At 47.4% G+C, this 21356-nt stretch overlaps 1 protein-coding gene across 2 annotated transcripts in view; it reads left to right on the top strand.

The window, feature by feature from the left end:
- Positions 1 to 19971, top strand: part of LOC142824842 (maestro heat-like repeat-containing protein family member 2B) — a 33155-nt gene extending 13184 nt beyond the window's left edge. Inside the window, exons 8-14 of one of the 2 annotated variants that reach the window (XR_012899410.1) lie at positions 33 to 195; positions 639 to 835; positions 5518 to 5655; positions 5864 to 5914; positions 9707 to 9772; positions 11868 to 13261; positions 13360 to 19971. Coding sequence is in view for 1 of the 2 variants with exons in the window: in XM_075916630.1 (XP_075772745.1) it covers positions 33 to 195; positions 639 to 835; positions 5518 to 5655; positions 5864 to 5914; positions 9707 to 9772; positions 11868 to 11889 (637 nt within the window). In the remaining variant the exon portion in view is untranslated. Of the gene's footprint in view, positions 1 to 32; positions 196 to 638; positions 836 to 5517; positions 5656 to 5863; positions 5915 to 9706; positions 9773 to 11867 lie in introns of both variants that reach the window. The other variant, XM_075916630.1, reaches the window with a different exon arrangement.
- Positions 19972 to 21356: the final 1385 nt, after the last annotated feature.

Raw genomic sequence — 21356 nt, forward strand, 5'->3', positions numbered from 1 at the left:
AGGGGTCACATATAACTTATGTTAAATTGCAGTGACACCACTGAGCTGTGGAGATCTCTGGGGACAGATCCCTTGCTCGCCCCTCAAGTCCTGAAGGTCCTAATAGAAAAAATAAAGACTCCAACAAGTCAAGAAGGAAGGATGACCTCAGAGACAGAAACAGACCTGCATTTAGCAGCTGCTGAACCTCTCATAGTAAGTTAGACGACAGACATGTATTTCTCTGCCTTGTGACAAACATGCTGATGGAAAGCTAGATGAGTGGTATAATATTGTCATATGGGCACTTCTTTTCTGAAGTACTGTTTCCTGGATTCCAGCTGTGCTTTCTGTGGAACAACAGATGGCAGATTTAGAGCATGTGGCTGATTCACTTAATACTATCTGGCAATTAGAAAGTCTTTGAATCAGATTTCTTACAGTGCTTTGCAGATGTTTTGTACAACTCACAACATGCTTTGATAGGTCGTACACATTTTTACAGCTATGGGACGCTAAGGCACACATGGAGTGAATTGCTCTCGGTCATTCATCAAGTTAGTGACAGGAGTGAGAATTTAGTCCAGCAGGTATCAGAAGGGGAGAGAGTGTGATAGTGTTAGGAAGAGACCTCTTCTTTTACCATGCTCTCCTTTCAGGCAACATGTGCCATCTTTGAAGTGGTGTCAGCATTGCAGCTGAGCAAAACTGTGCAGGAGCTGTTCCCGGAGTTGTTTACTGTTCTCCTGCAGCAGATCAGCCAAACCCTAGGACAAAAGATGCCTTTGCCCAGGATGAGCAGCCGAAGGAGGTTATTCAGAAAAGGACAACAACTATGTGAGGGCAACCCTTGCAGGTAATTAGAAGAAAGGGAGCAAAACAAAGAGAATCTCAGTCCATTTGTGTGACACTCCCCAGGAGTTCTCAGGGTTATGAGGCACCTTACCATCACCTGCTTTTAATATGAGAAAGTCTTGTTTGTGCTTGCTATAGGTCAGTTCCCTGAAACCACCAACCTCTGGCAACACAAACACTACTATCTAGGCCTCCTCAGGCCTCAGTCTCTTTGTCCTCTCTTTCTGACTACAGCTTAGAGAATCTCTATCAATGGATTCTCCTCTAAGAGAAGTCTCCCTGCGATGTACGTGCATCTCCGCACCAATCAGCGTTCCCCCATCTCTTAGTTTAAAAACTGCTCTACGGCCTTTTAATGTTTAGTGCCAGTAGTCTGGTTCCACCCTGGTTTAGGTGGAGCCCATCCTTCCTGTATAGGCTCCCCCTCTCCCAAAAGTGTCCCCAGTTCCTGATAAATCCAAACCCCTCTTCCCTACACCATCGTCTCATCCACGCATTGAGACTCTGAAGCTTTGCCTGCCTACCTGGTCCTGCGCGTGGAACTGGAAGCATTTCCAAGAATGCCACCATAGAGGTCCTGGATTTCAGTCTCTTTCCTAGCAACCTAAATTTGGCCTCCAGGACATCTCTCCTACCCTTCCCTATGTCATTGATACCTACATGTACCACAACCACCGGCTCCTCCCCAGCACTAGACATAAGTCTATCTAGATACCTCGAGAGATCCACAACCTTTGCACCAGGCAGTCAAGTGACCATACAGTTCTCCCGGTCATCACAAACCCAACTATCTATGTTTCTAACGATCGAATCACTCACTACTAACACCTGCCTCTTCCTAACATCTGGCATTCCCTCCCCCTCAGAGGTATCGTTGGTGCGAGAGGATACCGCAACATCCTCGGGAAGGAGGGTCCCAACTACGGGATGGTTTCCCTCTGCTTCCATTAAATTCTCTGTTCCCTTGAGACTTTCATTCTCCTTAAGAGCACTGGGACTCTCAGACTGGAGGTGGGACAGTACTACAGTGTCCTGGAAAGTCTCATCAACATAGCTCTCTACCTCTGTTAGCTCCTCCAGTTCAGCCACCCTGGCCTCCAAAGCCCGAACTCGGTCTCTGAGGGCCAGGTGCTCCTTGCAACAGGTGCACACATACGCCATTCGCCCACAGGGCAGGTAATCATACATGTTACACTCGACGTAATAAACAGGATAGCCTCCACTCTGCTGCTGGGCTTCTGTCTCCATTTTTTTATGAATAAATTTAAGTAAAAACTGGGCTTATTAAATCTCTGGAATATAGATTATTATAAAAGTTAGGTTTAAAGAAGATCAGAAGTCACTAGTGCCCTCTAAACTCCCACTCCAAAGTCCCTCTCCAAGCTCCCTGTTCGCGGACTCACAGGCTTATATAGCTCTGGTAGCCCCTCCCCCGACTGAGGCTCAGCCAATTAGCATAGGCTTCTAGATTTCAAACCTTTTAGAAGCTCCTTCAAACAAACAAACAAACAAACAAACAAACAAACAAACAAACAAACAAACAAACAGACAAACACCAAACTAAACCAAACAGAGAAACAGAAGCTCAGCACACAACAAATAACCCCCCCCCACACACACACAAACACACTCCCTTTTCATCCATCTCACACACAACAGTCTTGAGCCCCCACTCAGTAGCTTGGGAAATTCACACACCTCTGGACGCCTCTGAGAGGCAATGCTTCCCCACTTGCAAGCACAGAGTCTGAGTGTAGAAAAGAAACTTTTAATGAAAGAGAGAGAGAGAGGTCACATGGCATTAGCTTGGGAAAATACCACAGCCAGAGTTCATAACCAACCCACGAGTAACCATCCCAGCTCAAATGGATTGAGCAATGTCCTTTGCCCCTCAGGCTCACTAGTCCAACAATTTAAGGTTCCCATTCACTTACCCAAACTTTCTCCATACCCCACTTCAAACGCCCCACTTACAGCTCTGTCAGTACAGTCCCAGACACATCACCCTGATGACTCCACCCATTGAGCCTGAGGCCATGCCACCTTCGTGCTGCTCTTGTGGTCTGCTGCTCCACCAGCCGCTCTGCTGGCTGCCTGCCACTGCTCCTCTCCAGCTGCCCTGCTGGCCACCCTCTGGTCTCTCCCACCAGCCCCTCTGCTGACCGCAATGGGTCTGGCTCCAGGCCAAACCAGTGACTTCACCTCTTAGTGATTTCAACTCTTTAGCTACCACCTAGGCTGGCAAAAAGTTTCTAGCTTCCACTGGAATAACAAAAAGACTCCTAATGGAGTCTGCTTTAGGTCTACCCTTAGAAGGCGGGGGGCGGGGGGGGGGGGGAGAGACAGGTTGAACCAGCCTTACAGCTGACACCTGGCAGGCATGAAGCAGGCTGGCTCAAGCCCTTTGTCCCCAACTCAGTTCACTCAGCTCTGGAAGGGGGAGGCTTGTTTATCTGAGACCCCTTACAATGATGGTGTCTCTCCTGCAAGCACTGGTGTCATATTTTACAGTTCCTACATTTAGGGGTAGCATGGTTTGTGACCCCACAACAGCCAAATTAGTTACAATACATCACATTCCATTCTGACAACCAGTCCTCCATCAGCCCTGGCTGAATTGGATTTATATAACCACACCCCAGATTCCTTCCCCATCCCAGCATGAAGCAGTTAATTATCATACAGGCCTGTATTTACATATCAACAGTTAATTATCTTACAGGGCTAAACAATTTGAGTGAGCATGCCCACCCCCAAAATGTGGTGTATTCTCTCCTTTTCGCTGGCTGATTGCAAGCAGTAGTTCAGCCCCTGCTTACACTTATACTTTAGAACTCAGCTCTGGAAAACATACAACACTTAGATGTATTTATAGGGAAAACAAGAACTGGTATATTATCAAAGAACAGAGATGTCAGTGATAATGAGTTAGAATACAGGCAAAAAATGGTTAGAGCCCTGCGCGAATACAAACATCTACCCCTGGACACGGAGATCTGCAGATAGACATTGGGTTCTGCACATCCACAGGGCTCTGCTCCCAAGAGCCATTGTGACCAACAGAGAGGCGCATGGCCCTGTCATGCCTGGGAACCAGTGTCCTGCACCAGCAGCTCCTCCCATCCGCACTGCTGTGTGGTGTCAGTTGAAGGGCACACATTGCTCTGTGTCTCGCAGGTCCACCTGCTGCTCTTTTAAGGGTAGCCAAAACTACATCAGGGTTATTTTCAGGCCCCACTTTGCAGAACGCTACCTTCTGTGGCTGGTTTCCATTTCCTGTCATAAACTCTCCAAACTTCGGAGGAGTCGTTGCCATCCCTGGGCTTGTTCCCATATAAATTCCTGCTGGTTCTTTTGCTGCTAAGCCTAGCAGGCAAACAAGGACTGGTTTTCTGCATGGTGGGATTGTTGGAAGGTCTGCAGGGCCTTCTACTCCTGCAATTTTCAACTGGGTTTATTTCAAGGGCTAAGAAGCAGGGCTGGCATTAGACTAGCGGCAGCTCAGGGCAGAATGCTGAAGCTCTGAGCCCAGATGGGCTGGAGCATTGAGGCCCAGCACCTTGCAGTAAATCCTGAGCCCCAATGTCCTGTGGGGTTACAGACTGGAGCTGGAAGTCCTAAGCCCCAGTGCCTAGCATGACAGAGGCTTGGAACCGGGCTGTGGAGTATTAAATTAAATTAATGGAGATTGCCTATCTCCTAGAACTGGAAGGGACCATATTGGAGGGGACCTCAGAAAGAGAGGTTGAGAACCCATGTCCTACACCTCTCTTTGCTGCTCTAGAACCCTTTTGCAGTGTTCTCTCCAGTACCCAGACTTCTACATCTTCTCAGCCACGTTCTCAGTTTGCATAGATAAAAGGAAATCCTGGATGAGCCCCCCCAGCTGGGACAGGGTGGGAAGGTCTTCCACAAACACAGGTGTTCCGTGAACACAGCCCGTGTTGAGACTTTCTTGTCTGTACCTACCGATGTGTAGACTATTTCCAGTGTTTTAATCCACCTGTCCATGCATAGCACCGTTACATTATATCTCAGCTTTCTAGTCCCTCCTCCAGATGGAGGGAAAGTGTTTCCATTCAGAGAACTCCCTTTGAAAGGCTCTCCTAGCATTTTGCTCTCTGTTTCCCTCAAACACTCCTCTGTGTGTCCCTTTAGGCAGATTCCTTATTAATGGGATAATAGGTTTGTTGATTCTATAGCCCCACTCTAGCCAGGCAATCAGGTACATTTCTATCCAATTAGGCTTTCTCTGGGGAAGCTAATTAGTAGTAGTAGTTACCAGAGTGCTGACCCCAAGTACAAGCTCTCAGCACCCTGTCACATCTCGCTGGAGATAAGGCCCCAAAATATCCATTAGTGATCACTAATCTCTCTGTGTCCCAGCTTTTGGGGTCTGATTGTGAATTTTTTCCATATTACTGTACTGTGCTAGTGCCCATACGCCTTGCAGATAGGAGAAAGTGACTGCAAAATGTTGTCCATAGCAACACTAGTAATATGAGATGTATGAGACTGAAATACCTCCTGGGATTAAGTCCTTCCAAAAACAGTGGTCCCCAGGATACTGTCAATGGATGAACTGTCAATGAACAACAGCCCTGACAAGTAACTGGGGTTTCCTGACTGCTTAGGCTGTGCCTTTCTATTGGTTACTACAGTTCTGTGCCTCTTTTCCCCCAGGCTTTCTATTGAAGCATTAGAGGCTGTGCTTTTCAAGGCTGTGAATGAGAAGCTGATAAGAACACTCTGGAAGCAGAGAACTTGGATGCTTCTTGAAAATCCGCAGACTCACCACGAGGGGGTGTGTTTGCTGGTGAGGTAAGAGATCTAGGAGACAGCATTTCATCCTCAGGGATCGGCAACAAATAGAGTGACTGACAGGGAACTTTCAGGTATAGCTTTGTGCGGGGTGTCCTGGGTGAGAAACACAGAGCTTCCATGCGTACGTTTTATAGTTGTATGGTCATAGCAGCTAAGCTTTTGAAGTGCACAGTCTGCCCCATAAGTGGTTCCTTTTGTCTTCCAGTGTTCTGCAAAGATCTGGACTAATAACAGTGGAGATCATACAGAGCCTCAGGTATGAGCAGTTCCACCATTAGGCTGTTATCTGTTGTTTACCTTTCTCTGAGGAGTTGTACAGTTCAGTTCATAGGAATTCATTTTAGATAGTAGAATGTGTCCTTTGTAAGGAAATCTCACAAGGAACTTCATTACACCTTTCTTAATCATTTTCTCTTTGTTATTTTTGGGGCCTATACTAGCCTGGCCTAGCTGCCTATTCTAATTGCTGGTTAAGAGAGAGTGAGAAAGATATAGATAGGCTACGTCTACATTGGCAAGATTTTGCGCAAATAAGTTATGTCTAACCTACAGCACTAATTCAAATTAACTTAATTCGAATTAGTTAATTCAAAATAAGCTAATTTGAATGAGTGCATCTAGACCTAAAAACTAATTCGAATTAGCATTTTGCTAATTCGAAATAGCATGTCCACATTGAGTGGACCCTGAACCGAAGTTAAGGCTGGCCAGAACCAGTGCCGTCAGGGCATCAGGTTAGGACTTAAGGTTTGGAGCTGCTTCCTCAGGCTAGCCGAGGGCTGTGCTTAAAAGGACCCGACCCCCACCCCGGACAGACAGTTCTCAGGATTCCCCGCTTGCTTGTCTAACTCGATGGGGACAACAAAGCAGTCCTGTCTTGGAGTGCCCTGAATGCCCACACTCGGCACATTACAGCACTCGACCATCAGCCCGGCTGCACTTGCCGCAGGCTGCCATCCGGGGGAGGTCAATCAGGGGGCTGTCAGGATCCAGGAGGCCCTACAGGAAAGCTTCCACCCCGAGGAGCCCACAGAGCCACCCCAGTCCTCCCCATCGGGGGCTCGTGCCCCATTCCTCCCTCACCTCCTTCCACTTACCCTTCCCGAGCCCCCTCTTCCTGATGTAAAAAATAAAGGACACGTGTTCAAAAATAGAAACTCTCTTTATTTAACAAAACTGGGGACGCGGGAGGGGTGAGTTAACCTCTGGGGGACTGGGAAAAGGAGGTGGGAGAGGGGAAGAAAGAGGGTGGGAGAGGGGAGGTGGAAACCTGGGAGGAGGGAGCTGGAAGGGGGAAGCCAGGGGAAGAAGGAGGAGGGGAAGTATAAAACTATGGTACGCCATATCTTCAGAACTGTGTACAGATGTGGTCTTCTCACCTCAAAAAAGATATGGCCTTGGAAAGGGTTCAGAAAAGGGCAAGTACAATGATTAGGGGTTTGGAACAGGTCCCATATGAAGAGAGGCTAAAGAGACTGGGACTTTTCAGCTTAGAAAAGAGGAGACTGAGGGGTGATATGATAGAGGTCTATAAAATCATGAATGGTATGGAGAGGGTGCATAAAGAAAAGTTCTTCATTAGTTCCCATAATATAAGGACTAGAGGACACCAAATGAAATGAATGGACATCAGGTTTAAAACTAATAAAAGAAAGTTCTTCTTCACACAAAGTTCTTCTTATAGTCAACCTGTGGAACTCCTTGCCACAGGAGGCTGTGAAGCCTAGAACTATAACAGAGTTTAAAGAGAAGTTAGATAAATTCATGGAGGTTGGTTCCGTGGAGTGCTATTAGCCAGGGGGTAGGAATGGTGTCCCTGGACTCTGTTTGTGGAAGGCTGAAGATGGATGGCACGAGACAAATCGCTTGGTCATTGTCTTCGGTCCATCCCCTCTGGGGTACCTGGTGTTGGCCGCTGTCGGCAGACAGGCTACTGGACTAGATGGACCTTTGGTCTGACTCAGTACGGCCATTCTTATGTTCTTATGTTCTAAGCGCAAGGCTCAGGGTCGGGGGTCTCACTGGAACAACTTGATTTTCATGCAAACCTGCTCCTGGTTTTGGATGTGGCCTTTGGTGGCCAGGCTGCAGCTATCCTGCCCTAGACGGCTGCATTCCTGTGCCTAGTGTGGAGGTCATGGACGCTGGAGGCCTCCCCCCCAAACCTCGATAATGTCCACGATCTCCGCACTAGACCAGGTGGGCACCTGCCTCTTGTGGCCCTGGGCAGGCTCCTAGGAGCCGCCAGCCTGGTCCTGGGAAGAGGCGGAGGGCTGGGTGGCAGCGGGTGGCTGGCTCATGCCATGCCAGGTGCAGGGTCTGCTGGCTGGGTGCTGGCAGGCTTGCAACTGGCACAGGCACTGTAGCCAGACCGTGCCCCTTTAAGGGCTCTGGGGCTAGGAGAGGGGCAGAAAAGTTTCCCTGGCTTGGCCCAGAGTGGCCATCAGGGCAACCCGATTAAGGTTAGCCTCCCACTAGTTTGAATTTAGTGGCTACACAGCCCTTAATTTGAACTACCTAATTCGAACGAGGCGTTAGTCCTCGTAGAATGAGGTTTACCTAGTTCGAATTAAGCGCTACGCTAGTTCGATTGAAATTCGAACTAGCAGTTTATATGTATAGCCGCTATTAAAGTTAATTTGAACTAACGGCTGTTAGTTCGAATTAACTTTGTAGTGTAGACATACCCATACTTTTAACGCAAGAGTTTTTGCGTTAGAATATTTGCACAAGAGAGCGTCTACACTGGCATGTGCTGTTGCGCTAAGAGGCGCTTTTGTGCAAAATCATCCGTGCCAGTGTAGACGCTCTCTTGCGCAAGAAAGCTCCGATGGCCATTTTAGCCATTGGGCTTTCTTGCACAAGAAATTAATGTGGCCTGTCTACACTGCCCTCTTGCGCAAGAACAGTTGCACAGGAGGGCTTTTTCCTGAGCGGGAGCATCATAGTTTTTGAGCAAGAAGCACTGATTTTATACATTAGAATGTCAGTGTTCTTGCGCAAGAACTCCCCGCCAGTGTAGACAGGCAGCTGCTTTTGCGCAAAATCATGCCAATGTTGCAGCCAAGTTAGCTGGTGAGAGAAAGTGTGCCGTGTCCCTTTTGGTATTCCCTTTGAGGTAGACAGAAAAAGTCCCTGTGTGCAGCACTGAGCTACTATTAATCTCTCCGTGCTGTGACTTCTCATGCATAAATGGAGATGTTAATGTTCTCCTACTTCTCCAGTGTGGTGTTAGGAGGAATTTGTAATTTGCAATAGAATGCTTTGAGATGGCGCAGTCATTTAGTAGCAGAGGCTGGCACACTGTCACGTAGGGTATGTTTATTCTCCGATCAAACTAGTGTGCTAAAAATAGAGTAGCTGTGGCAGGAGTAGCAGGAGGGGTTAACTATTCCAAGGATGATCCCATCCAAACCCAAAAGTCTGTTCTCAAGGTGGCTAGCTCCTCCGACTGCTTCTGTCATCTTACCTGCACTCTATTTTTAGTAGTCAGAGTTAGTGTGGACTCAAACTATAGACCTAAGCTCAGTGTTGTTCACTGTTCCTGACTGGTGCTTCATCACTGGGAGGTAGGCAGGCCACCGCCACACAGTGCCTGCTGTTGCAGGTTCCTGATTGCCTTGCCCAGGAAGCACTAGATTCCTCCCCTTTGGCCCTGTGCCATCCTTTCCTTAGCACACCCATGCAAGCCAGGCAAGCAGTGTGGCCTAATTAATTTATCCAGGTGAGATCCTTGCTTAGTACGCACTTATTCCTGGCCCCAGCCCCTTTGTTCACACCACTAGATTAATACACTATCCTAGTATATCTCCAATAACTGACAGCAGTGGCAAGAGGAACATAGATTGTTTAAAGCAAATGAGGTTTTATGTAAACATTCTTAATTTTTTTCTCTTATTCTCTTCAGTGTGGACGCTAAACTTTTCTAGTATTGTCTTGCCTACAGCTCACCTTAGACCCACAATAGAAGCCAAAGGGCCAATGTTATCACCTTGCACTTAACAAGAGAAGGTTTTTTATTGATGTTTATTTTACACTGCTTATTTAGGCATCATCCTGGAACATACGGACACCAAAAATATGAAATGGCTGGACATGGAACATCTGTTGACCTGTAAGTAACAAATACAGGTGAAATCCTATTCATTAGTGAGTTATAAAGAAATTTAGCTGACAAGCAAGCAGTAACTGATACCACAGGTGTGAAGTGCATCAGCCACACATCAAAGGACAGATTCAGCTTTAGTCTGCTCTGAAAGAGGTACGTCTACACTACAGCGTTAATTCAAGTTAACTTAATTCGAAATTGTTCATTTGAATTAAGCTAATTCGAATTATGCATCTATACACAAAACCTATTTCAAAATAGCATTTTGTTATTTTGAAATAGCGCGTCCACACTGAGTGGACCCTGAACCGAAGTTCAGGCTGGCCGGAACCAGTGCTGGCAGGGCATCAGGTTAGGACATAGTGTGTGGGGCTGCTGCCTCAGGCTAACTGAGCTCCGTGCTTCACGGGACCCTACCCCCACCCCGAACAGACAGTTCTCAGGGTTCCCCGCTCGCTTGTCTACCCCGATGAGGGACAACAAAGCAGTCCTGTCTTGGAGTGCCCTGAGTGCCTGCACTCGGGACACCACAGCACTCGGCCACATGGAGCCAGAGCTGCCCCTGGGCACACCGGTGCGTCTCGTAGGGTTGTTGCCATCAGCCCAGCTGCACTTGCTGCAGGCTACCGTCCGGGGAGTCCATCGGGGGGCTGTCAGGATCCAGGAGGCCCTGCAGGAGAGTGTCCACCCCGAGGAGCCCTCAGAACCACCCCGGTCCTCCCCACCGGGGGCTCGTGCCCCATTCCTCCCTCACGTCCATCTACTTACTCCTCCCTAGCCTCCCTTCCTGATGTCAAATAAAACACATGTATGTTCAAAAATAGAAACTGGGTTTATTGAACAACAGGGTGAACCTCTGGGGAGACTGGGAAAAGGAGGTGGGAGAGAGGAATAGAGTGGGTGGGAGAGGGGAGGGTGAAACCTGGGAGGAGGAAGTTGGAAGGGAGAAGCAAAGGGAAGAAAGGAGAAGGGAAGATCAGGGCCCAAGGTTGGGGGTCTCACCGCACCAACTTGATTGTCATGCAAACCTGCTCCTGGGTTCGCATGTGGCCTTTGGTGGCCAGGCTGGCAGCTATCCTGCCATTGACGGCCGTGTTCCTCTGTCTAGTGCGGAGATCATGGATGCTGGGGCATCCCTCCCAAACCTGAATAAGGTCCATGATCTCCACCCTGGACCAGGAAGGCACCCGCCTTCTCCAGCCCCTGTCAGGCTCCTGGGTGCTGGCAGACTGCTCCTGAGGAGCAGTGGAGGGTTGGCTGCCAGTGCCTTGCTGGCTCACGTTTTGTGGCTACTGGCTCAGGGGCCCCGGTGGCCACTGCTGGCTCTTGGCTGGTAGGCTTGGATCTGGCACGGGCCAGGGTCTATCCCTTTAATGGCTCTGGGGCCAGAGGGAGAGGAGAGCAAGTTTTCCTGGTTGTGCCCAGAGTGGCCACCAGGGCTCCCTGGGAAGGGCTGGAGGCCCCCTATTTTGAATTAATTGTCTACACAGCACTTAATTTGAAATAGCTATTTCAAATTTGGTGTTACTCCTCGTAGAATGAGGTTTACCAAATTTGAATTAAGCGCTCTGCTATTTCGAATTAATTTCGAAATAGCGGTTTGCATGTATAGATGCTATTAAAGTTAATTCAAAATAACAGCTGTTATTTTGAATTAACTTTGCGGTGTAGACGTACCTGGAGGAAACTGCAGCCAGTGTGATATAAGTCAGTGCATCTCCTGGCTATCCTGGCAATGCCTCTTCCCAACCTGTGTGATCCACTCTTTGGGCTCCATCGGCTCCCTGGGAGCCACTTTTTGCTACCCCAAACTCCACACCATCAGATTTATTTCTGTCAGGAGATGTAAAATAACTTAAAAGCAGAAGCTATTGAGTCAATGGAGCACCTTCCAATTGGATGAGTTTCTGGTAGGGTCAGGGTCTCCCCTCTCCCCCCTCCTCCATCTCAGTTTGGAGCTTGGAAGGATCCCAATGGAGGAACCTAAAGCTTTGTTTGGACAGAGAGCTGCTGTAGCTTGGTACTCACTGGTACTAAATCTCCAGCTACTGCAGGCATAGGTGACTATATGAAAAGTGAGTCATATTCTCTGTAATTCCAGCTCTCCAGGTCCTACAGAATGACCCAAGTCCCATTGTCCAGCTGGTGGCAACTCAGGTCCTAAGAGACATCTGACCTGGATGAGTGCTCGGGGAATGAAGCACAGACAACTAGATCAAAGAGCTCCTGCTACCTTGAATGGGAACAAGAGAGGGATTGCTGGAGGACAATGTGCTCTGTCTGTGCCAGCTTGTTTCCAGCTTGCACCTCATATACTTCGGTGGGAAGCTAGACATTGGTGGTATGCGGCCAGCTCTGCTATGGGGTAGGAGAGTAGTATAAGGGCCCTACCATCAATCAAACATTAGCCCCGCCACCTGACCCTGGAAGTCCCCCCCCCCCCGACTCCCCGGAAGTTCCTTCTCCCTTGTCACCGGCAGTCCCGCCCCTGGAGGGTAGTACATCCGGGTCGAGAGGGACAGGTGACCGGAAGCAAAAAAAGGATGTCATGTGACCCCCGTTAGGCCCGTCCCCTGTCACCGGAAGTCCCGCCCTTGGGGGTAATACATCCGGGGTCAAGAGGGGCAGGTGACCGGAAGTAAGGGGTGTCATGTGACCCCTCTAAGGACTTGCCCCGCCTCCCTCTACCAATCAGGAAGGGCTTTCCCCGTAGGACCGCCCCGCGAACCGCTTTGACCAATCGGGGGGAAGTTCCGGGACCGGATGACCCGCCCAGAAGTGGGTCGTGTGATCCCTCTAAGAACTCGCCCCGCCTCCCTCCACCAATCAGGAGGGGGTTTTTCCCTGTAGGACCGCCTCGTGAACTGCTTTGACCAATCAGGGGGCAGTTCTGGGACCGGATGACCCGCCCAGCAGTGGGTTGTGTGACCCCTCTAAGAACTCACCCTGCCTCCCTCTACCAATCAGGAGGGTTTTTTTCCCTGTAGGACCGCCCCACAAATCGCTTTGACCATTCGGGGGGTGCAGTTCCGGGACCCGTTGACCAGACCAGAAGCTGGTCGTGTGACCCCTCTAAGAGCTTCCCGTGACACCCTCTGTCAATCAGAGCATAGCACTTCCCCATAAGTTCTAGCGCCACACAAAAGAGGCCATCTTGTTCCAAGAGCGCATGTTTCAGAGAGTGTGCAAACGCTGAGCGGAAACATGGACTCCTTCACCACCCCCACCAGAAGTTTGGAGTTTGTTTTGGTGACGAGGGCCTTCCACCACATGAGAAGAAAGTGCCACATCAGCAACAGTTCCGAGGACGAGGGAGAGGCGAAAAGGGGCCCTTTGCCCCCTCTGCTATTGGATACACCAGAATCTGATCCCGAAACCCAACTCCTCCCACGGCAGCCTGACGAGCTAGACGGCCTCTCGTTATCTGTCCCTGTGGAGGATGCTGCCCATCTCTCCCAGGAGTCGGACAAGGTGAACGGAAAAGAAGTCAAACAGGTAAATGAAAAAATCGAGGTGGGGGGCATCATGGGTGTTTTGTGAATCTAAAAACCAGCAGCTGTAGCTTATTCTCTTTTTTGACAATCTCTTGCCAGGTCGACGATGACTTTCTAGAAACCTTTGAGAAATTGCACATCGGTAATCCTGTGGGAGTAAATCTATCTTGTGCCCGCTTTTTTTGCTCATATCTGACACATGGATCTCGAGAACAAACGTGCAAGAATGAATTAACTCGGACTCCCTAATAGCGATAGTGGTGGGGGTGTCATGGTGCCCATTTGCAGATGGCTGTAAAAGGGTGTGTTAATCCAGATGCTTAATAAAACTTGTATGAAATGTGCTGGTGTGAATGTGTTCCTTCCATACTTACAGCATCTTTTACTAACACAAATAACAGTCATGTCTACGCAGATTGCTCTGTTAGAGAAAATATATTACACCCCCAGGGAAGCTGGCAGCTTTGGTGGGGTGAACCCTCTGTTTCAAGCAGTCAAAAAGCACAGTAAAACTTTGAACAGAAGACAGGTAACATCATGGCTTTCGGACCAAGACGCTTACTCTTTGCACAAGCCTGCTCAAATACATTTTAAAAGAGACAAGACCATTGTCTCAGACGTGGATGCACAATGGCAAGCAGATTTGGTGGATATGCACGGGTTCTCCAAACGCAACAGCAGTTTTAAGTATATTTTAACAGTGATAGACATTTTATCAAAATATGCCTGGGCCTTAGGCCTAAAGGACAAGACGGGCAAGGAGGTAGCCAAGGCCTTTAAAGCTATTTTCAGCGAAGGTCGCGTGCCTCAAAAATTACAAACGGATCGGGGAAAAGAATTTTTAAACAAACCTTTAAGTGGATTGTTAAAGCGGCATGGTGTCCACCATTTTGTTCCTAACAATGAAGTCAAAGCGGGGGTTGTGGAGCGATTTAACAGAACTTTAAAATCTAGGATGTGGAGATATTTTACAGCCCACAATACCTTTCGCTACATTGACATATTATCTGAGTTTATAAAGAGTTACAGCTGGAGCTTTCACAGAACTATACGGACCAGACCTGCTGATGTGAACCCCGCAAATTCTCTGAAGGTCTGGAAAACTGTTTATGGAGATGATGTTAAAATAAAACAGGCTGTTGTTCCTTTTAGAAAAGGGGACCACGTGAGACTCTCTAAAACCAAAGGTGCCTTTAAAAATGGTTATGAACAAACATTTACCGATGAGATATTCATAGTGGATGAAGCCTTAACCAGGGGTGAGAGACCTGTCTACCGATTAAAAGATTACGAGGGTGAGACAGTGACGGGGTCGTTTTACCCTGAAGAATTACAAAAGGTGAACCCCAAACAAGACAGGATTTACAGGATTGAAAAAGTTCTAGCAGAGAAAGGGAAAGGAAGAAAAAAGCAGCTATTGGTGAAATGGCTGGGGTGGCCCAACAAATTTAACAGTTGGGTAGAAGCTTCTCAACTCTGTAACGTTTAAGCGAGAATAAAAACAATCCCACCTGCAAGGAGAGAAATGGAGGACGGGGGCTTCTACATCACTCTGCCCAGCAACGCCAGCTCTGGGGTTTTTCCCCAAAACACCAGCTCGGCCTTTACAATACAGCTAATAAAGTCGTTGGATCTCCCGGGGGCCTAGGAAGTGGGGTTAGCGGAAATACAATATCCAAACAGCTGGAACAACATTACTGAGGACACCCCTTTCCAAATCACCTTTGGAGATAAACCATGGAGTTATATCCTACGGCGAGGTTATTACTCAACTATACCCGAATTATTGGAACATATGAATAGCATTGTGGCACGTCATTCTGGACCGCCTGATGTTATCATGAATTATGACCCTGTGAGTAGAAAATGTAGACTTAAATCCACCGATGCTACTGCTACGTTTTCTACCCTCGGGGAGCTAGCTAACATTCTGGGTTTGGCCCCCGGGCACAGTGTCCAGAAGAGTCCCTTCTCAGCAGACATCACAGGGGGTTTCAACTCCTTGTATCTATACACGGATATTGTAGAACACCAGTTTGTGGGGGACTTTTCTGTCCCCCTGTTACGCTGCGTCCCTGTCAGAGGAAATAACAATGAGTTTGTTACCATCACCTACGATAAGCCTCATTACGTACCCATCAGTCAACACCACATCGACACCATCACCATTGAAATAAAGACGGATCAAAACAGATGCGTTTCATTTTGCTTTGGCAAGGTGATTGTGAAGCTGCACCTGCGTTCCCGGAAAGAGCGAGGTTTCTAAAAAGCAAAACACTATTATGGCGATCGTAAAAAATTACGGTGACTCCAAAGTCTACAGCAACTATTACAAAGCCCAGGCTGGATATGCCCTTCCTGGATATCATGGAGCCCCTGTGATGTACGGGGCCGGCGTGGGCGGTATATTCCGTAGCCTTTTTTGAAAAGCTGTACCGCTTTTGCGAAGAGGGCTAGAGATTATTAAACCCCACATAAAAACAGCCGCTCAAAACATAGCCAGAGATGTGGTAGGCCACGTTTCCCAGGCTGTCTTGGAGAAGGTGGGGAATCCGGCTAAACAGGAAGGGTCAGGGCTGATGTATATTAAAAGGAGGAAGAGAAAGAGAAATGCGTCATATCCGCGACGCACAGGACCCCCGAAACCCTTTAAAAGAAGAGCCTTGACACGCAGGACAGGCCATAAGCAAAAGTCCAAGAGGAAGCCAGGGAGAAAGAGGACACGCTCTGTACCTGGTAAAAGAGATATATTTTAGTCAACATGGCTTTCGTTCACTGCGGGTCGGAAGAGTGCACCAAATCTGAACTAGACTTGTTTCAGATAGCCCCTACTCAGACCAGCATTGAGAAAAGCATCTACATCGAGGTGCCGCCTCTGTCAGCCGTGACAGAAACTGCCCCCATCGACTTTTTTATAGCAGGGAATGGCATAGATTATATGGATTTAAACAACATCCTACTCTACCTTTGTTGCAAGATAGTAAAAGGCGATGGGACTGCACTCCCCAGGGATGCCGCGGTAGGCCTGGTGAATTACCCAGTGGCCTCTATTTTCAGTCAATTGGACGTTACATTGGGAGACCGCCTAGTAAGCAATTTTCCGCCTGACTGTTTTACAAAGACACTCCTGGACAACACGAAAAAACAGCTGGATGGTGAGAATCTAGGATTTGTGAGGTGTGCAAGGCTGACGTCCCAGAGCAGGACAATGGAGTTGTTGGGTCATCTACACAGCGACCTGTTTTTTCAAGAAAAACTTTTGTTGAACGGGGTGGATGTGAAAATTAAATTGACACGCAGTAAAGCACCCCAGGTGAGGGGTTTAAAGGCAACTGATGGTTGTTTTTCTTAATTTTTCTTCTTAAAAACAATGAACAATTCAGAAAAAATACCTAGACATAATATATATATATTAAATAGATATTCTATATATAGAGAAGTGTTTTATTTAAAGCAAAATGTGATCAAGTTCAAAAATTATTTTTAGAACATGACAAACTTCACACACTGAGCCAGTCAGACAGTTTAGCCAATTTTTGTTTTTTAGAAGGCAAAAAAGGAGTTGGTGTTTCTCGATCCATCCCAGCGTCAGTGGCTGAGGCCTTCAGGCGTTCCAAAAGAACTCTGTTGTCTGCACTGCCCATGATGGAAGATGGAACGTTTAGTTCTGCCATGGCATTGATAAACACATCCCATCCTTTAGGTACATGTCTGCTAGGGACAGAACGCGTCTGGGTGACGGCTCTGACTAAGTCAAGCATGTTAGAACCATTCACCACCGAGCCTTTGTACACAAATGCACCTTTATCATTCCAGGAAGCGATAGTTTTATCCTGGCCCAGCTTATTTAGCAACACTGAGGCGTTTTTCTTATAACGCTTATTCACGTTATCCAACACCTCCTGAACCACAGAGTCTGAGGTGTTTTCTGTTTCTGGAGGTTTGGCGGTGTCACTCTGTTCTGGTAGAAACAGACTTATTTTCCTTTTATCTGCATCACTTTGCTTCACGTACGTTAGGTATCTCTGAAGCACAGCGCTGTAGAGTTTAGCCTTTTCGTATTCGGCTAAGTCAGTCCTTTGAAGAACAGACTTCATTTCAGCATCCAGTAAGCGAGTTGCAGTTGTTCTGATATTTTCCTCCACTGGAGGGGGAGCCCTTAATTGCTCCAGCTGATGGCTGGGCACCAGGTACATTTTTTCTGCATACTCCATTATCGGTTATTCAAAAGCCCCGTTATCAGAGGGACAGCAAAACTTAACAAAGGGCCGATAAACCCCCCAGACTGCTTCACCAGATGCTTCTTTCTTTTAAGCGAGACCCTTTTATTAGACAATGTTTTTATAAGCGTGCGTTTCTTTTTCAGCACGCTCACTTGATTCTGCGTCAAAGGCACGTTTCCTTTTAAGGTATTGAGTGCTAGTTCTGAGATGGCCGCTACTAAATCGTCAGAGGCCGAACACAGTATAGCCTTCCTTTGCTGCGGGGGTGATTTGCTAAGTAATTTTAAAAGAGCCAGGTTTCTCTTCACGCAGCTAGACATGTTTTCGGTCGGCAACCCCCAGCTGTTAAAAAGGGTCTGCCGATAAATCATCTCTTTTTATACCCGGCGGTTGTTCTTTTCAAAGTAGAAGCCACCGGCCAGTCTGGAGGGAAAAGACCAGTTCTTAGTCTATAAGCTTCTGGCGTGGACGCATTTAAATCCACCACCAGGTAGCCATAAGGTCTTTTGGTAGCATCCTCAAAAGCTTCTAGAAAGAATTGAGCCTTGCCGGGGTAAATTTGCCGAGCAAGCGTAGCGATTTGCAGTTTATCCCTGGGGTTTTTGAACAGAACCATGTACTTAGTGTTTAGGTTAATCGTACGGCTCTTTTTCCCCTGACAAAATACGTTCTGAACGATATACATAATGCTCAATTTCCTGTGGTGCACGTACTTGGTAAAGGCTTTCTCAATTTCATCGCTTTCACAAGCAGAGTTCATCAGATCATCCACGATAATCAGATTCACTTTATTAGTAGGAAACAAATGGTCATCGTCAAAAGCATTAGGCAGACCCTCCACAAAATTAGTAAAGGGATATTTACAGAGCAGTTCTTTATACAGAGGTTGCCAACAACTGTAACACCACAAAATATTCTCAGGCATAACAGACAGTGTGTGTTTGGCATTATCCAATACGTTTTTTATAAAGTAACTTTTCCCACAGTTGCTAGGCCCTGCGAGAATTGCAGAAAAGGGGTGTTTCCACCTCGTATCCATTTTTCAAAAGCCGAAGGGCCGGGTTTTAAACCCTTCTCCTAGGACCCTCTTGTTATAAACACCTTTGTGTTTTTTAAGGGTTTTTGTCTCTATTTGCCACTGATTTTTGTTTCTTACAATCGAGGGCTGTTGCACCTCTATCTTTTTTGAGGTGTTTTCTTGCAGACCCGTGCAATAGTCCAGGACTAGATCTTTCAAACTGTCAAAGTTGATCTTTTCACAGTTTGCTACGTTTAGGGTAATTCCTTTGACTTTCATACAGGCCTTTCCTCCCGACAGCTTATACCCGTAGGTTTTCGGGCCTGCCGACACAAACTCAGTGATGTGTTGATCTGACGGGATCTCGCTCGTGAGGTCCCCTAAATAATCCCCCAGAGGGGGATTCCAGTCACCTTCCCTTTTCACAAATATCACTGAGTCAGTGTCATGGTATAGGCACCGCTCTTGCAACCCATCTAGGAGACTGTATAATTCTAAGTGGGCATAAGCGGTGGTGAAACAGGCTATGAAAACATTGGTATTGCCAGAGACAGAGTACCGGTCTTTTGCGTGCTTCCAAGACACGCATGCTGTTTCATTGTCGATAAACTCGCAGGATGAAACCTCGTAATTGGGGGAAAACAGGTACCGAAAGAGTTCATCAGGGTCTCTTACGATGCTGGTGTTGGGTAGGTTTGTTCTTTGGCCGAATTTACCCCACAGAGAATTTAAAAATAGTTTAGCAATTTGGCGTTTAGCTGGGTTCGACCTGATCTCGTGTTGGCGTAAACGCACGCCTTCTTTTTGGTAAAAATCGTTAACGTACTTATTTTGTTTTTGTTCGTCTGTGCACCAGCCGGGATACCCTGAAGCCTCTTGTTCCTGACGGAGGTGTAATTTGATATACTCTGACAAGAGTTTGTCAGATTTGTCACTGAAATGCCAGATTTCACAGATTTTAGCCACTGTATACCCCTTTGCTATGGCCACAGTCAATTCCACCGTGCACCATGTCCCCAGGATAGCTCTCTCCTCATCAGTATGGGTGCACGTCTCCCGCTGCTCGGTTTCCGCACATGTTTGGCATAGCGGGAACATAAGCTTGCCACCCACTCTGACAGGTAACAATGGGAAAAAGAGGCCTCGCGGGGGGTACACCTTAACTTTTGCAATTCCAAAATAATTTGCAAGGGGTCCAAAGTTGTCATAAACTATATCGGGGTGTCCAATAGGGTATTCTTTGGTTTTGTTTACGAAAGGGTAAAATCATAATAGTGGATTTCTTCCCCGGGGTTAGGCTTGTAATATAGGCGGATAGCGTTTGTCCTCCCCCCGAAAAGAGCATCCCTAGGCCTGAGAGGCTGGGGTAACTGGGCTCGGTTTAAAAAGCCTGCAAGCTCCCTGTCTGTTTCTTTCATCACCTCCCACTCGTGCTCCCAGAGAGTCCTCACTACAAAACCAAGTCATTTTAGATAGTCAGTCTTAAGCTGCGTCTTGTAATAAAGAAACCCAAAAGTTGTCCCTGTCATAGGGTTTTGTGCTTTTTCACAATAACAGGTGACACAGCCATGGAAAAAACACCCGTTAAACTCAAAGGCCGTGCGTACCCCGTCAACATTGGCATAACCGTCTAAAAAGTAGGGGCCTACCTGTAGTGCCCCACCCTGTAAAGCATGCCGTATTTGTATATTTTCTTTGTAAGAGGTATACAGCAGCCACTGAATAGATGGGGTCGAATATCTCTTTTTCTGCCGGTGGTAATTGTCTGGAGGGAGAAGAGCTACCGTGTTAGGCTCCAAAAGCATAAACCTGTACATCGCCATGCAGATGGAGGCCAGCGTGATGTACTGGAAAGGATCGATATACAGGTTTATCTCAGTGAATTTACCAGGGCCTCTCTCTGCTACATCCCCCATCTCTGTCATGTTCATAATCTCTTTTCTATATAGAATACAAGCCTGTCTCAAAATGTTAACATCCTGTTGACAGTAATACGCGAGCTCTTTCTGCAAGTCAAACGTCTCATAGCTGTGGTCCCGATACCAGTCGAGAAACTCTGCTTTTTCCCTGGGCATCATACTGTCTACACCATAGTGTCCCACACCAGGCATAGGCCCCACGTAATTTTGGTGTGAAAAAAATGTGGAAAATACCCTTTGCACCCTTCAAACCCCATCGCCTGCAGTAGCTTGCTAAGCTTCATGGGCAAGAAGTTTAAAGAGTCTATAAAACGAATGTCCAGGGCCTTAACTTTCACACACATTAGTTTACTACCCTGAGTGATCAGCTCTAGGCACATCTTTTCCTTCAGTAGCTGTCTCACGACAAAGTACGCATCGTAACCTTTGGAATTGTGCGCTATGAATGTGTAGTCACGGAACTCTTTGCCAATAAAGGTCTTAATGAACATAGAAAGACACTTGCTACCCTTAAATTCCCAGGATTTTTCTGGCTTTAGGGCCAGAGCAAAAATGTAATTGGGAGTGTGCAACCCCGTCTCCTGCGTGCATTCGAAATCATAAAAAATATACTTTTCTGAGGCTTCGGGCTTTCTAAGGCTGTCCATAAAACAGAAATGATTGTCAATGTTGCCAACAAGCAAGCCCTTACACTGCTTACAGCGTCGCCCTTTACAGCGGTGCCGCTTGTCCATGTAAGACTGACACACATCACACAAAGTTTTAGACAGGCATTCAACTTGTTTTTTCGATGCGCAGTCTATGTGTCTGACTAAGCACTCTTTGGCTCGACAAAATAGTCTACAGCTAGGACACCGCAGCGGCACGCCCACGCTGTCTGAGCACGTTCCGCTCAAGCAGAGGCGGCAACAATACCTGCAAGAGTGGTCATGACTG

The sequence above is a fragment of the Pelodiscus sinensis genome, unplaced genomic scaffold (genome assembly GCF_049634645.1).
Source record: "Pelodiscus sinensis isolate JC-2024 unplaced genomic scaffold, ASM4963464v1 ctg44, whole genome shotgun sequence".
NCBI lineage: Eukaryota > Metazoa > Chordata > Testudines > Trionychidae > Pelodiscus > Pelodiscus sinensis.